We start from the raw sequence: 17,382 nt of genomic DNA, 5'->3' as shown, positions 1-17,382 counted from the left end.
AAGAAAGAAATAACTTATTGCATTATTTTGTCAAGGTCACCAAATGTAACACCAAATTTTTGTACAAGATGTGTGATTACTTGATTCTAAAAGGACCACAAGATTTTTATTGAAATATTTTCAAATACTAATTGGAAAAAATATTTTTTTTTGAAGATTGAGAGCATGCTGTCATTAAAGCAATACTAAAAAACAATTCTAATACTAGAAAGTCAAAATCAATACTAAGGAGACAGAACGCGTTTTTTGATTGTTTCAGTTGGAAGGGAGTGTTTCGCACGCCAGGCACGTCACGTTTTTGGTAGAGCGCTCTAAGCACCTGAAGAGCACCTGAAGTTGACTAAACTCTGAGCAGAAAAGCGCTTGACGTAATTTCCTATTGTCCAATCAAATGAAAGGAGAGGCGGACCTTCCAATGTGCTGACAGAACTTTACAGTTGCTTGAAAAGTTTCTGAAAATATGACAGTTAACAGCAACTAGAGCGCTCGTGCTATAATGCTTGACTGACAGGACAGCTGGTCTGGTGGTCACCTAGCAACATAAAACTAGTTGTCTGAGACTCAGATTAGTAGACTCCACAATATGATTCGTGTCATTGAGATAAATTCCTACAAACATATGCTGTAATGAGTACAGATGAGTAAGGATAAAGCAATAAAAATGTCATATTTCATGAAACACACCTGTCAACTGAATCAAATGGCCGTTTAAGTGGTGGAGGGCGGGCCTTGACTTTTTTAGTGGGTGGTGCGTCGTTATCACTGGGAGGTTGAGGTGGGGCAGAATCTGATCCAGAGGGAGGAGGTAACGGAGAGGAAGGGCGGGAGTCCTTCCATTCAGCCTGGGTCATTGAAAAAGTGAGAAGAGTGACAAAGTTACTCATAAAGGCCGCCTTACTCATTCTCTATCACAACTGGCTTCACAGATGTCAGATTTTTTTATCTCAAAGAATGATTAATAAATAATACAAAATTACTAATAAATACATATAAATTAACAAAAAGTTATTTTAAAACTACTCAATTAATATTCAACCATTTTATTGGTGACAATACAGTCAGGTTTGGACCCAACCTCTTTGACGTTTGCCTCTTTGCCAAGCCCGCTGGTGGCACCACCCTCCACTCCAGGGTGGGCGGTGCGTTCCACTGTCCCCTCCTCAGGTGGGACGGCAGCAGGAGAGTTCGTCTCACTTGCTTTGTCTATGTCAAATGTGAATCGACTCCCACTCTCTTTATCCTTTTCTCGTTCTCTCTCTTTCTCCCTGTCTCTCTCTTTTCCTCTCCCTCCTCCATCATAGCTGCCCACGGGGATGTTGGCCACTGTGGCTTTTACCTTCTGAGGAGGCCTTGCTGTGATCAGTTTTGGAGTCCCAGGAGCACTCCCTGTTGAAAGAGAGAAGACGGATTCTATCACTTACTATTAAGAAAAGAACTTTAGCTCTTTTTGTTGATTCTTCATGTACACTCATACCAGAATGAGAGAGTGGAGCAGGGCTCCCAGGCTGCAGTGGCACTGATGAGCCTGGTGGGGGCGCAGATGAGCTGCTGGTTTTACTGGGGACCTGGAACGATTTCTCACTCTGAGAGAGAGAGACCTTCTCTGGCTGTCTGTCAGAGGACTGTGGGTAGATGCCGTCGGGATGCTTCCGGTCCTGGTGCGACTGACGCTCAGAGTTTGATGGCACGTTCCCCTGCCTTTCTGAGGTCACAGATGTCACAGAGGTTGTTGTTGTGGTGTGTTTAGGAAGAATGTGGGGGGATAGGCTAGAAGGACTAGACACTGGGTACACAAAACTGGGTGACACCGTGCCCATGGACACCACCCCAGTCGCCAAATTTACACTTGTGGGAGTGTAGATGGCAGTGATGGCTGGAGCATGAGGGGCACCGGGAGATTGGGCTGGGGCCAGCAGTGATGGCTGACCTAGAAAATCAAATAAAAAATCGTGTTTGAAAGTGGAAAACACGATTAACAAAATCAAAATAATGTTCATGAAGTAAACTGACCTGCGATCAGTGGCTGCACCAAAGTCTGTCCTGAATGAGCAATGGCTGCAAAAGTTGCCATGGGCGATGGCACATAAGCCGATCCAGGCGTTCCTGAAGCAGTCTGAGAGGAGGAGCCTGTTGTTGGGGGAGCAAATGGCAAAGGAGAGGGAACCCCAGGAGTGGACTGTACATAAGTGATTCTGTGGGAGAGAAAGTTATATTCACAATATCAAGCAGCATTCAGAGCCAGAGAAGCAAGTCAGGGTTCTTTTTTTAGTGGTGCAGTGCTTTAGGAGTGGTATGAGGGAGGGTTAGTGTATGCTCCTAGGTAAGGATAAGTGTGCCTATCGTGTTTTTGCTATACCTTGTAGGTGGGGGCGGTAGCAGCACCGTCTGAGACGGGGTAGAGCCTGGGGCGACCACTGTAGCAGTTGCCATAGTAACAGAGAACGGGCTCCCAGGTTGCACTTGTCCGGCAGAGGGTAGTTGCGATTGGACAACAGGCATGGGAGCGATCTGAATGATCTGGATGGAGAGCAGAGATTAGACTTACAAGTAACCGTCACTTTAATTACACACAAATGTTAATTTTATGTTATTGGTTAATTTTAAACGTTTTATGTTTGACATCTTACCTTGCTTCCAGCCTGTGCTCCATTCTGAACAGGAAGAGGAGGGGCTATCAAGGGAAACTGATGAGAAGGGGCAGGAGCAGCCCGCACTGTTGCCATGGGAACCAGCATCTTGCCCTGCAAGACTGGTGACTGTGTTTGCACTGCAGGAAGAAAAAAAGACAGTGTTAAAAAACTGAGACTTGTACACATTGTCTTATCTGGCACAACTATAGAGAACAGTAAGTGCATATAACCCAAACGCTCTGAAACATTGAAAAAGAGTTTGATACATAATAATATAAAGCGTTCAACACATTTTTGTAATATATATATATATAGTATATGAATTCTCACCTCTAGCTCCTGGACTGACCATTCCCACGGCAGGATTGGAGACATACCCCGACTGCTTCCCATTAGCCAGGGAGGCATGAGTGGGAAGAGCTGTAGGTAGGGTGAAGATACTGGTTGGCTGACTGGCCTGCTGAGAGGACGAGCTCCTGGGATTGTTGGTTGATAGGGTAGGTAGAATGTACTGAACCTGTGTTATCGGTTTTTGGCCTGATGAGGGCACTAATGAGGCCGAGGGCAGAATGTGCGGCTGCAGCAGGGGCAGTGGACCATTACTATGAGTAAGTGAAGCCGACGCAGGGGAGGCAGAGTTTTGCTGAGGAGGTGTAACAAGCTGTACAGCAGGCGGGGCTTGGAACGTACCTCCCAAGACTAGATTAGTCACCAGTCCCCCTTGACCCGCTGATGCACTTAAAGGACTGGGCGATGATGAGGAATAGTACCCACCCCCTCCAGCAGGTGTCGACGCATTTCCTGCGGTGCCGGGTCCGAGGAGAAGTTGCGTCTGGGGTGGAGCAAGTTTCCAGTCGTGTGAGGATTTGCTGGCAATCGGCACTGGCGTGCTGACGACCGGACGCACCACGTTGGTGACGACGGTGGACGCCACTCTCACTGCACCTAGTACTGAGGATACCACCCCACCAGAACTGACCAGGATGGACTGACCCACGGAAGACTGGGGGAGAGACTGAGACATGCTTCCTTCAACTTCCCTTCGTTCTCCATCACCTCCTTCTATGATCCGCTTCCTCTTTAAGGGAGCATCGTTGAATCTTCTGGAGGTGGGGTAGGAGGACAGAGACACACTGCGACCATGACTAGGACCATACGACGAGGAGCAAATCACTGGAGTAAAAACTCTCTGATGCAGGACAAAAAGAGAAACCGAAGAATTAAAAAAGCATTTGCAACGATCCAGAACCTTTCCCAGTTAATACAAATGTAATAGCTTTTTGTGAAATTCATTAATAATTAACTTAGGAAATATACTGAAGTTGTTTACCGAGGACAAATTGTTCTAAATGTCACTATACAGTTTGTAAATAAATAATACACATTTTGTTTTATGTAATATATGGTATATTCATAAAAATAAAAAACGAACTCTCCAAATATCCCCATGCCTGCTATCATTTGCAGTTAAGTTTACAGTATCTAGTGTAAATAAACATAGTTATCAGTCATGTGACACAAATATTAATGACATTCATGGGGTGAACTATTCCTTTAAAGGCGCAGTTTTTGATTTACAGCGGCCCCTAGCGTTGTATTATAGATTTGCAACAAATCTTTCAGTCCAAATACGACGGTGTCCACCACAGTACAGAAAGATGTTGCCGTGTCTTCTCATGTGGATGCAGCAAAGAGATCATGCGTGCATTAGAAAGACTGTAGAAAGTCCACAGAACTTTTATTTTATGTAATATATAAGTATAAAAAGACGGATAAAAGTCAGGCAGGAGCGAAGACTTTCCAGCAGAGACTCGTTAGGACTGGCGCTACTAAGACTTTTAGCAGAGATACTCATATACAGCGGGTAAAATTTTCACCAGATCTCAGTAACAGTCCAAATAATCAATACATACAAAGAAAACAAACAAATAAGTTCACAAACTAGGTTATGTATAATTAAATGGAATGAGACAGGGAAAAAGTACTGAACAAGCTAACTGAAATTTATTTAATACTTTGTACAAAAGCCTTTGTTGGTAATGACAGCTTCAATACACCTCCTGTATGAAGAAATTAGTCGCATGCATTGCTCAGGTGTGTCCTTGGGCCTCTTCTATGAACTCTGATCTTTAGTTTTTTCCATAGATGTTCTATTGGATTCAAGTTCAAGCTGGGCCATTCTTGCAGCTTTATTGTCTTTCTCTGTAACCAATTGAGTGTTTCCTTGGCTGTGTGTTTGGAATCATTGTCTTGCTTAAATGTCCACCCTCAATTCATCTTCATCATTCTGGTAGATGTGAGCAGATTATTATCAAGAATGTCTCTGTACATTTGTCCATTCATCCTTCCTTCAATTATACAAAGTTTGCCAGTGCCGTATGCTGAAAAACAGACCCACACCATGATGTTCCCACCTCCAAACTTTACTGTTGGTATAGTGTTTTGCAAACATGGTGTGTAGTATGGCATCCAAAGAGTTACATTTTAGTCTCATCTGACCAGACTATATTCTCCCAGTATTTCCAGGCTTGTCTTGTACAGCAAAATTTTAATCGAACTTCAACCTTTTTTCTTCAGCAACGGAGTCTTGCGTGGTGAGTGTGCATACAGGCAACTGTTTTATTATCCATAACTTAATTTTTAAACTTATTTGTTTTCTTTGCATGTATTGATTATTTGGTTTGTTACAGACATCTGGTAAAAATTTCATTTCAACAGCTCCTTGTGAAATATATTTACTGAGAAAAATGGTGATGTGTTCAATACTTATTTTACCAACTGTATATCTATGTAGATACTTTCCAGCAGAGAGAAAAATCGTCTAAAGATCACTCCAGAAGAGGTTGCTTTGATTCGGATCAGTATGTAAGTAACATTGGTTTTTCTTTTTGTTAGAACCAAGATTTGTTGTTGTAATATTAGCCATGTGACGGGGCAGTTTTGAGGATCATTGTTTATTTAATATTATACTCATCCAGAAACTGGAGAGAAAGAGCGTTTTACCGTGGAGCACGATCCGTCCGTTTCACCACTATACCGCAGGGGAGAGGGAGAGGAAATGCACATTGTAGAGTTGTTTTTCAGTTTAGGGCTGCTGTACAAAACATGGCGGCGAATTCCATGTATGTAGGCCTGCTCTGTATGATATAAATAGCTTATTCTAAGGTATTACAAACATAATGATTCATTGCGTAAGGTCTTTATACACCTCTGAAGAAATAGTTTTGTATATTTTATTGCATTTCTGTCAATAGACCCCTCCTAACCCCCCCCCGTATTTTTCCTTAAAACAATTCAGTTGTAAAACAAGATTACATAGATAAGACGGATAAAAAAAGCCATCAAATCTGATACCTTGCGTTCTCCTTCATCTCCAGATCCGTTTTCACTGTCGCTGTCTGTCACCCTCTCCTTACACTTTAGGTCAATGGAGCTTGCCGGGTATGAGTCCTCTGAGTAACACATGACGTATAATAACAGCCATTAAAACCAGAATTACACACTGCCATCATCAGGGATTACATCAGCACTTATTTTTAGAAAACATACAGATTTAAGGACCAATAAAACTACCAGAGATGATGAAGTATGACTCACCTATGACATCATCATCTCCCTCTTCCTCACAGATGACCATACGCTCTTCATCACTTGTCATGTCTTCACTCACCCCCCTCTGCGACTGAGAGAGAGCACCCCGGCCAGAAACCTGACCCCCATCACCACACATCTACAAAAACCATAACAGTGGGTCAGGCGTGAATCTTTGTAATAATGCAGTTTATGTGAGATTTTGTCCAATACCTGTGCGAGCTCAGCCAGAGCCTGTGGGTTGCCTCTCTCGCTTCTCTCCAGATTATGTATGGCGCTCTGAGAGAAGGCACGGGGACGGGGAAGCTGACCGTGTCCCTCAGCTCCACCGCGCTCGGACACGCTCACCATGCAGTGCCCAACCCCTTTATGCTCAGACCCCAATGAAACATTTGGAGGTTCTGAAATAGTTACAAAAGCATTTAAGGAAGAATTTGATATTATTTGTAAACACAGATATTATAAACAGATTATACTCAAGTACACTAGCATTGTGTGCAGTAATAAACTTTCTTAGTTTGTTCCATACCTGTGGTTTCTGACATGCTTCTCTCACGGATGTCTTTCCCCCCTGGAACACCACGCCCCTCGCTGCTGGATTTCTTTCTGTCCTTATTACACCACTTCCAATCAGGATGTGCCTTGAAGTGTGCCTCCTTCACCTGAGAATATTAATGGAGATAGAGATCGCAAGGGCTTAATGGAAACTATAATTGTGTCTAAATATGCATCTAACAAGTGTAAGATGGTTCTGCCAACCTGAAATGCAAGATCGTGGTATTTTTGTTTTTCTTTGGGTCCGAGTGCATACCACCATTCTCCAAGTATTTTGCTGACCGTTCGGTTGTCCTGGTTTGGGTGTCTCTGATGAACCAGAGCACGATGGCGCTTGCTGAAGATCATGAATGCGTTCATGGGCCTTCGGATGTGATCTTTTTCCCTCTGTAAAAAGAAGAGGGTAAGACAAAATGAGTTGATCTTTCGTTGTCACAGAAAATGACACTGTATGTGGAAATGTGTACCTTGCCGGGACTGGTTTTGTCATCTTTGGGTAATGCACTGAGGGACTGAGATCTACGCTTTCCAGGAGACGCAGAGATTGGCGGATCAGGAAGAACACCAGGGAAAAACCTGGAGAAAGATCAAATATTTTCATTAATAAAAAGAAGAATCAGGCAGAAAGCAGGTTAATAAGAAAGTCAATGAACGCTTTGAAATAATCGATTTTGAAATGTGACCAAAGGTTAAGGCTGCCAGAAAACCTAGATTTCCAAGCCTTACAATACTGTTCATGTTTAGCTGCTAAAAATCTGGATTTCAGTCAATATCAGTGTTTGTGCAAAAATAAAAACGACAGATGTCCTCAAATCCAAAAACAACATCACATGTATCTTAACATTAGCATATCATGATACTGTACATATATCAGTAAAATATTTAATGAATTCCCTGCTGATTTTCATCAGCCCAACAATAAGGTTGTCGCCATATAATACTATATAGATTTTTTCCATCTACATCTATTAATCATACATTGCTTACTCGCTCTCTCAATCTCTGTTCTTTACTTACAAAAAGCTATTTTCTTTCTCACACGCACTCTTCTCTTTAATGCACAAAATAATGTAGTCTTGAGTACATGTACGTTTATTTATTCATAGCTGATACAACCCTACTCGCTTCCTTCAAAGACTCTAACATGTAGCACTACAAAGAATGCATTTTCACTTTTGTCGCTCGATTACAGCTGCCTGGTTTTCCAAGTGTGAAGCCCGCGAGAATTACTATGAGATATTTAATTAAATTAATTTCATAGATTTTGTTAAGATTCAGCCTATTATGTATTTCTGCTTGAATGCACATGATCGTGGTGATGGACTGTTCTGCTACTATTCCGCTGATAATTATTACACTGTTATGTCTGTATCGCTGCTGTGGCCAAAAACGAGCCCAAAAGATCCACCAATTTCACTCACAGAAACCCTCAGGGCCCTTCACTGTGCCGTGAAACAATACAGCAGAAAGAGCTGAGCCAATTACTGAAAACTGCAATGCACTGAGCTGTTGTGCTACTTACACCCGATACAGAAAGCGCTGTGCTTAAATATATCCGTAATATCCACCATACGATATAAGTGACGGATGCTTCACAAATGTCAGTAACATTCCAATGCAAAAACAGTATAGTAACGGGTGATACACGTTTAATAAGAATTATACTTCATAATAACAAAATGAATACGTTTTTATATTTTAGGGAGTAAATGAGAATATTCATATTCAGATGATATTAATGTAAAAGCCTCTGGTTTGCACCCGTCATTCACACACAATAGATTGTGGAATGTTTTCGTTCTCTCTGTCTGTGTGATGTCATTATGCAGCTGTTTCTACACGGAGCAACAAAACACTAAAAAAGAATGACACATCACACACACTAGACCACTCACGGATCATCCACGTCACTTTCTGTTTCGCTGTCGGGTCTCTCCCTCTCCGCATCTTTCTCTCTCTCCAGGGGCAGTTCATCGGCCGAGGGAGCAGGGCGTGAGGAAGGGACTGGTGTTCCCGCTATAATCTCCTTCAGAACTGACCCACTCTGAGACTCTGAAAAACAAAAGCTGTGTTATTCATTACAGTATCTTTAATGAATCCCTCCAATCTGGCAACCCCTGGGGTCACTCGTTGGATGGGTTAATGGCTGAATTACAGCAGATAGAGTTACAGAGACTCACTGCAGATGTGATCGAGGAGACCAAATACATAATAAGGTTCAGACCATTCCAGGAAATATGCTTCCTCAATGTTTTTAATATAGCATATAAATATTTTCTGTAATCTAACCCAAACGTTGACAAATAGCTTTCGGCTAATTTTAGAATCAGATAATGGGTGCAAAGTAAATTACCTTTTTTCAGAGAGGCTGTCTGTGGATGACTGACAGTTTGTTGGCCCTCACCAGGTTGAGCTGATGGATCTGATTGGGTGGGTGCCAGGAAAGGGACCAATGAATGCCAAGGAAACACTGGAACTGATCTGGGCTCAACATTAGTCCACACTACAGAAAAAAACACAGTAGTCATTTAATGCAACATTAACACCAATAAACAATATCAACCCCAATAACAAACCTATACAACATAACTAACAAGCTTCATAAATGAGGCATATAGCAAAAATATTAAATACATAAGTATCAACATTTTAATAAAATCACAGATTCTATAATACATTAATGATAGTAAATCATCAAAAGATGGGAGAGGGAAACAATCATATTTTTAAGATAAAGAAGACATATGAACTGTATGGCATCACTCAAAATTAAGTCTCTTGTTGTTTATGAATGCTGTCATATTAAAATGACTAAATGTTACAACAATGAACTCATGTTGCTGGAGCACTGTACTATTTCAGAGGTGTCATTCGTTAAAAACAAGCATAAACACAGACAGAATTCATCAAACACCTCCTAACACCACTACTAGATCAAGAATACAGAAAACCCACGATAATGCTGTTCCTGCGACAATTTAAGTAGGTATTTCTGAGCCAAACGATCAATGATTTATGTGACTCCTGAACAATATTTACCTGCACTTTAACAAACCAATACAACTACATAGACACAATTCAATAATATTAGATTGCGGTTACAACAGAGCTCGTTTTTACCAATAAATAACATAATAAGACAAATTGAGCAAGACTGACCAAACATGCTGAGTCCTTGGCGAAGATACTGCGGGCTTTCCGATGAAAACATGATTGAGAATGATCCTTGCTGACTTTTTTCACAGAAAACGATCACAAGCGGGTAGTTTGTCCATTAAATAGATGTACTGTTTACAAATGTTCGTCCGATATGAATCACGACAAGTTCTTGCGATCACAAATGAAGTATCCACATGATGCTTTTCCCAGACAGGTGATGTTGAGTCCAGCGATGAAAATAAGCGGCCATAATCGATGCTGCCAATATCCGTCTACTAGTTTCTTCACGTTGGTACCAAATGTTCTGCCTTGCAGTGCCCGTTATGCATTAACATTATTTTTGAGTTTTTTAACACTTCTATCTGTTTCCTCAGATTTATTGGCTCCGACAATGTTAAAAAGCTGATCGTGTACCGCACCTCAAAGAACGCGCGAGATTAAAAACTAATGACGACCTTTGTTTTAAAACACTTTAATGTACACAAGTAACGTTAATATACACACTGAACGCGCTGCTGTGGTCCGATAGGCGGATACGGGTTTGGTTTCATTTGGATGATGTAGTTTGTTTTTGGTCCTGCTTGCCCCCCCTCCACGTCTGAGCTTGTTTATATCTACGGATGGCTGCGGCGATGAAGGGGTTACATAGGCCTCTCGGTCATCCTCGGACTCGAGTAGTGCAACAGCCGCGACCTGAGCTAACCTCAGCCCAGGGGTTTTACATAAACAACGGCGCGATTAATAATTCATTTGGCAACAAATATACATATATATATATATTACCGCTATAAAAGGATTACAGCACGACACTGACATCAAGTGAGAAATGTTTGAACTCGTGAAAACGTTTTTTCCGTTATTCGTCGTGAAAATGGGAAGCCCAAGTCTGCCAGATTAGCAAGTTAGCATGGTCATTTGCGCGTGTTGAACAGGGAATGCTACCACACCGCAGTGCGAGTGTAATCTATTCTTTGGGTTGCGACACACATCGGAAACGACTTTCTAGATCCAAAAATTAACCATCGGCCAAGAAAATAATACGCATCAAATGATCGATAAAAGGCCACATGTTATACATATCTGTCTCTTTCACGTGGTCACTATCGTTCCATCTTGGTTGTCACTGAACGACATTATCAGATCCACATCCTGTTTTAAATCTGATTTAAATGTATCAGTTTGGTGTACAACGCCTGGTTTCCCTTCATATGATTGACATGCGCATAATCACATCCTGCCCAGTATGCAAGCGACAACCGGACTTATTTGATATTGCCACTTTGGTTGGATGGTTTAGGGGCTGCATTAGAGATTCGGACCTAGTTTCAGCAGCACAGTTCTAGAGGAGTCCGTCCCCTCGGGAACGCCCCTGGTCTCGCATCCGCACCGCCGAGAGCTACCACGAAACCTGTCCTCATGTCACGGTTTAAAACTGTAACACTACACGGAAAGCAAACAGGTTTAAATGAGGAACAACCGATCCGCGTCTGCCACTACTAATGAAGATGAAGACAACCTACGTAAAACCCAAACAATGATGTCCAACTGTGCAATGTTCCAGATCAACAATCATTAGTTACAGCGTTGTAACACCGTAGCTGTAATTGTGATATGCACAATGTGCTATTCTTTCTGTTGTGGTGTATACCTGTTAAAACACCACTTCCCACCTTATTTCACTTCAAAAGACTATATCCAAGATAGCAGCTTGTATTACATCAAAGAAAATGGAGATTGTACAACCACACGCTAAACATGTATTACTTAACGCAAAGAGCTTCTTTTTGTGTTTCTTCCCTTTATCTTGCATTACAGTCGTGCTCTTTTAAAGATGACTAAATCATCTTGTGAGAACCTGAAGCAGGTTTGAGCTCAAACTGAAGTTAAACCAACGCCGTGACTTCTCTTTTTAAATGCCTTCTCCGACACCCCCTCCCTCGCGCACAGCCCAGCCTCAATAAGTCTCATCCAAAAGGCTAATCGACCACTAAACACCTCGCCATCTGACATCGAACAAGTCCAAATCAAAATGCTCTACGACTGCGCGAGAGGGTCCGACCCCGCCGCGTACTAACCCACTACGGACAACGAGAGGAAACAAAAAACGGAGAAGAATAGCTGGATAGAGATGATCCGGCGCAATGCTGTTGTGTTGAAATGATGTCTCTGAATTGTAATAATAGCCCGTACAGTCCAGTGTGGTTCTCCTGCACCAGGGTCACTTTTCCCGAGGCGACCCGCGGCGCCCTGCGTGCTCCTCCCAGTTTACTCCGTAGGTGTTCGTAGTAGAAAAGCAGTTGTATCATAACACCATTCAATTGGCCACGACTCTTGCCTCGAGTTCTCGCTCCCCACTTGCTTCGCAAAGCCTTTCTTTCTCTTTCCCTCCCTCTTCCTCCTGATGTATAGTAGGCTGCCCTCTTTCGTTCTATCAGCGTGTCAACCTCGCCCAGCCCGTGACCCGCCTTTTACTCTCCGAATGCTTTTTTGCATTGGTCTACGACGCAGCCAATCGTAAAACAATCCGCTGCGCTGATTGGTCCGAGCGAGCGTTGGAATGTAAGTCATATGCAAATCCCTCTTCGCTTTTTGTCATTTCATTGGCTGTACGGCTGAAAACGAGCTCATGAATATTTAACCAAGAATCTGGGGCGTGACGTTATTTGTACCACTGTGACGTTGAGCTGCTGCGCTACTGTAGTTGCCAAAAAGCGCAGCGTGTCATATCATGTACTTTTTATATCTCGGGTTTTGCGTCTATTTTGGGTTACAAAGGCGGAGTTATTTTGGGATGGATTAAGCACACAAATGAATAGGACTACAGGACATACGAGGCGTCTCCAAATCCACTTCGTCAAACTTCTATCATGACAGTTTAAAATGTATATTATCTGAGCACATTTGAGAGAAGTGGGGGCAATGAGCAACACATACACATACTGCTAAAAATGCAGATACTGGATGCACTGTAATTGTCTGTCACGTGCATACATGTAAAAAGAATCCTTCCACCCTAAAATGAAAAATCTGCCATCATTAACTCACCCTCAAGATGGTCCAAAACTGTATACATTTCTTTGTTATGTTGAACACAAAGGAAGATATTTGAAAGAATGTTAGCAACTGACAGTTCTGAGGCAGTGGGCTTGGTCATTCATGACAGTATTTTCATTTTTGGGTGAAGTTTTCCTCTTAACTGTTTTGTATAATACTCTTAAAATTGGTATCCACACTAAAGCCATAGAAATACAAGTAAACCTTATTTTAGATGAAAAAAGTGAAGATGTGATTCGTTTAAACAAGCCTGGTACAATTTAGGCACACATACAAACAGTTGTCAGTAATAAAATAATTTTAATGATACAGATTTACTGTTCCTACATTGGACAAAGCACACAGCAATGTCTTTATCTAACTAATGAAAGTCATTTCCTCTTTTAAAGCAGTTTTTCACACTAATGGCACATGTATTGTTTTCATGATAATCACGATTTGAGACCAACATTACCAAGAAAAGCCAACAAATACAATATAATCTCCACTGTAATTCACATTTTACCCACTCTTTTAGCGGCTATGAACACCTGGCCGCTACACTGCCCCCCAGGAATGGAAAAGTGGGGGCTTTTTTGGTCTTTAAAGCTTGATGGTGAGTGAATGAAACAGAAAAGAAATATGATTTGTCATTACTAGTTTTTCTTAGACCATGCGGCTGTTGATGAAGCCGCAAATCTGTTCAATTCGTCCTTCAAACAACATTGTGAGTTCCCCCCATCCTTCTCGGTTTACTATTTATTAATGTTATTACTTTAACGGTGATGATATCGCAGACAAAGTTGACTGTCCAAAACCATTATTGTCAGTGCATGCAGCTCTAAGCCAGCGTGACAGAGGCATGCTCACAGTGTATATGAGTGTCAGTGTGTCTGTGAGTAGGTTTATGTGTGTGCGCTGATATGAGAGAGCTCAGTGACTAGTTTGTTTGTATGGGGCAGAGGGGTATTGGCCTTGTGCCCAGTATCAGACAGTCCCCTCTCAAACAGTCACGTGACATTGAGGAATATTTGTGTGTGACAAAGAAAGAGAGAGAAAGAGAAAAGAAAACGTAGCCAAGCTGTACACAGCGATCAACCTAACCGCATATTATTATTATATCCCAGCGGAAACTATTAACCATACAAAAAGACGCTCAGAGTGGGTGAATAAAAATGACTGGCTCTGGAATGTTTGAGAAAAGAGAGGGAAAATGGGTGGGAAGGGGAAAGTGTGCAAGTCAGGGGTGTAAAAATAGAACAAGAGTCATTCTATCGAGAGGAGGGGAGGAGGGAGTTGTGAAAGTTGCGAAAACAGGGCCCCACTCACTGTATGTGGGAAGATGATCATAGAAAGACAAAAAATCTTCTAATAGATGAAGTAAGACGGACCATGAAGGGCGTGAGTGATTCTGCGTCAAGATATTTACTCGACTTCAGCTCATGTAGTGAAATCCACAGACGTTATTATGACGGAAGATTGTGTCAAGATACATGTCTTCTCGATAGAACATAATGTCATTGTCAATGGGAGGGGTTTAATTCCATCTCAGCCACTGAGCTTGCGCTGAGCTCGTGGCAACAGCCAATAGGGGGTGGCTGAGAACCACCAGCTCAGAGTATGATTATAGTAAACAAGTTCTTAACTCTTTCAATGCTGATTTCAAATGACTGAAAAATATAAAGTCATCCACCACTTTGAGGTTTACATTTCGTTCAACGTGAGCCTAAATAAATGAACTAAGTCTGTCAAAATAATCAAAAATGACAATTAGTTAAATGCGACAGTTCTCTCGTGTAGATTGGTTAAGCCCTGTGTGATACAGGGTTAATTCTGCACGCCCCATCCTCAAAACCCCATCCCTCTCTCGTTTAATCATTGTTTTTATGTCATTAAAACATAATCTCAGAGCCTACTCCCTGTTGCCATGGTAACAGTTTATGGGTTATGTTACTCATGCCACATTGGTGACCACTGGGCATGGTACCATCCTCACACACACACACACACACACACACACACACACACACACACACACACACTGGCATTTTGTAAGATATTTATATCACTGCTGCCATCTGTCAGTACCAGTATTCCAGCTACTTTCCAAAGGACATATGGAGGATAGTAGAAACGAAGAATGGTGCCTCACGAATCAATCTAATTCATCTATGTGTCCTGTTCTTTTTTTTCTTCTTCACAAAGTCTGATAGATTCTTACCCAGATGCATGAAATGCACTACTGAAGAAAACAATATGTACTGTAGTTATGAAACTGTCCATCTCTTCTGTGTTTGTAATGCCATACTCTATTCACATGGGGGCAGCACTATCCTATTGAAAAACTGAAACCGACCACGCACTTAGAGATTACAGCTAGGGATGGGGGGCTCTTGTGTGAATGTATGTGTACGTCTAGAATACATTGATTAAATCTTCTGATTTCCCCTGAGATAAAGCATTGAAATCATACATTCAATAAATACAAGCATGAAAAATGAATAATGGCACTAAAATATAGAAATTACAAATGTTGCGTTCTCTACGCTATCTTAAGACATATGCGTGTTTGTCATGGAGAAACCTCCTACATGAGGGGAGACGGCTCGCATTCCCTGAGAACCGTATGATCAGAGGGAAAACTGAGATACTTCTGCACTGCACCAGAAAATGAGAGAGATATAAAAAGAGAAACAGGTGACGGAGAACAGTCGAAAGACTGACACACAGATAGGAGGGTGAGTGTAAAAAACAGAGAGAGTTCAAATGACATTATGCATACAGAAAGATTAAAGGGGAGACGTGATTCTTGGATATAGGTTTTGGATACACTGCAAAATAAACATGCGACAGATGGCAACCTTACACATACATATATGGTCCTAAGCTCAAACACGACAGAGACATACATATAACTAAAATTCTGTAGTTCATCAATAACATTTTCGATAAATAATTAAAGGGATGGTTTAATGTTTAAGTAAAAAAGTACCTGTGCTGTAGCTTTCAGAAGGAATTAAAAGCAAACACTGTTTATAATTTTATAAGTTAATAAAATATATGCAACCAGAAAACTGATGTTTACGGTAACTGCTCTGTAATAAGTAAAAGTACAACCCGATTGCATTTAAAATCAAATAGCCTGCATTTTAAAAATAATAATGAAAAAAGATATATGGTGTTTGTATCATCTGTAGTGAGTTGTACATCTGTGTTTGCAGTGTGGATTTGTTAAGACTGATCAAATTCAATATAGAATGTATGGAGTTGCTACAATGATAAACAATGTGTTGATATGACCTTGGAATAAAAGCAGCTGCAATTCTGCAGTGTAATTATTTAAACACAGTGATATTAAGATAATGTCTCTCTAAATAAAGTTATATTATTTTTATTATATTCTCTTTTTAACTTGCACATCTCAGCTTAGTTTAGAGAACACATTACTTTTGTTACAATATTTGAAAAAAGATTTCCAAGACTGTGTCGTTTAGTTTTTGATCCTTACTTAAAAACAGATTCACTCTTTGTGATAACTGCCAGGACTGTCACAATGACTAAACATATTGTAAATGGTTTCCCTGGATGATCCTGCATATCCTTATAAACAAATGTAAAAAATATATCTTCATGCTATATGTACGTTTAATTTAAATGAAGTGTTTAACTTTTGAAGAAAAGTAATAGTTCAAGATGTACCTGGACCATCATATCTTTACTGATAACCTCCAAATTCAGTATGCTTAATAAACACGTTTGGGAACACGCACAGACACAGAAATGATAAATTAAGGATACTTTTAAAACACGACTGTAATGCAAAACTGTCTGCACGCAGATAAAAAGCAGTTCTTCCTACATTTTTTTGACTATTTTAAGAACGTACTTTTCAGCTGGCTCCTCAGACAAACATATGTTAACACAAAAAATAAGATTTTCTTTCATGAATATGAGCAGTACTGCAAAAACAACTGTTCAAAAACTGTTTTAACAGCTAAAAGGAGTACTATAACTGTGAGAATAACCCTGTGTGTGCCTGCGAATCTAACTGTACAATAACATAAGCCTTTAAATAAAATATGTTGCACATATGGTTGATATAATAAGATAAAAATGAAGGTACTGCTTTTTTGCATGTCTGCAATTTTGTTAAAAATGTTTTCTTACTGTTTATGTCCATTTCTGCCTTCTCATAAGCCTGCGTATCAAGGCAGCCCTACAAGATCAGGGCTAAATTTGAACAAAGGCCTTCTTGCCATGTCGCAAGACATTCTCCATTTCCTTCTGTCACACAAAAATACACTCTTGATCACAGCTAATTACATACCACCACACATAATTAAATATTTGAATAAATTATCTATCAATAGACACAGGAAGACATTTGATTTTTATAACACTAGAATACAAGCTA

The 17,382-nt window shown here is 40.9% G+C and overlaps 1 protein-coding gene across 2 annotated transcripts in view; it reads right to left on the bottom strand.

Moving 5' to 3' along the window:
- The window catches only part of cicb (capicua transcriptional repressor b), a 35,293-nt gene that overhangs the window by 3,684 nt on the left and 14,227 nt on the right, over positions 1-17,382 (bottom strand). Inside the window, exons 1-16 of one of the 2 annotated variants that reach the window (XM_079468644.1) lie at positions 9,936-12,376; positions 9,130-9,279; positions 8,672-8,828; positions 7,244-7,352; positions 6,981-7,163; positions 6,751-6,883; positions 6,435-6,622; positions 6,228-6,360; positions 5,985-6,082; positions 2,961-3,819; positions 2,628-2,767; positions 2,357-2,517; positions 2,011-2,192; positions 1,475-1,927; positions 1,076-1,386; positions 685-842 (exon numbers count right to left, since the gene is read on the bottom strand). In XM_079468644.1, the coding sequence (XP_079324770.1) occupies positions 685-842; positions 1,076-1,386; positions 1,475-1,927; positions 2,011-2,192; positions 2,357-2,517; positions 2,628-2,767; positions 2,961-3,819; positions 5,985-6,082; positions 6,228-6,360; positions 6,435-6,622; positions 6,751-6,883; positions 6,981-7,163; positions 7,244-7,352; positions 8,672-8,828; positions 9,130-9,279; positions 9,936-9,987 (3,467 nt within the window). In that variant the 5' untranslated portion in view covers positions 9,988-12,376. Of the gene's footprint in view, positions 1-684; positions 843-1,075; positions 1,387-1,474; positions 1,928-2,010; positions 2,193-2,356; positions 2,518-2,627; positions 2,768-2,960; positions 3,820-5,984; positions 6,083-6,227; positions 6,361-6,434; positions 6,623-6,750; positions 6,884-6,980; positions 7,164-7,243; positions 7,353-8,671; positions 8,829-9,129; positions 9,280-9,935; positions 12,377-17,382 lie in introns of those variants that run through there. The other variant, XM_079468643.1, reaches the window with a different exon arrangement.

Source organism: Barbatula barbatula, assembly GCF_947034865.1.
Source record: "Barbatula barbatula genome assembly, chromosome: 12".
In the NCBI taxonomy this organism is placed as follows: domain Eukaryota; kingdom Metazoa; phylum Chordata; class Actinopteri; order Cypriniformes; family Nemacheilidae; genus Barbatula; species Barbatula barbatula.
The sequence above is the reverse complement of the archived record's forward strand: the minus strand, read 5'-3'. Positions and strand labels throughout refer to the sequence as shown.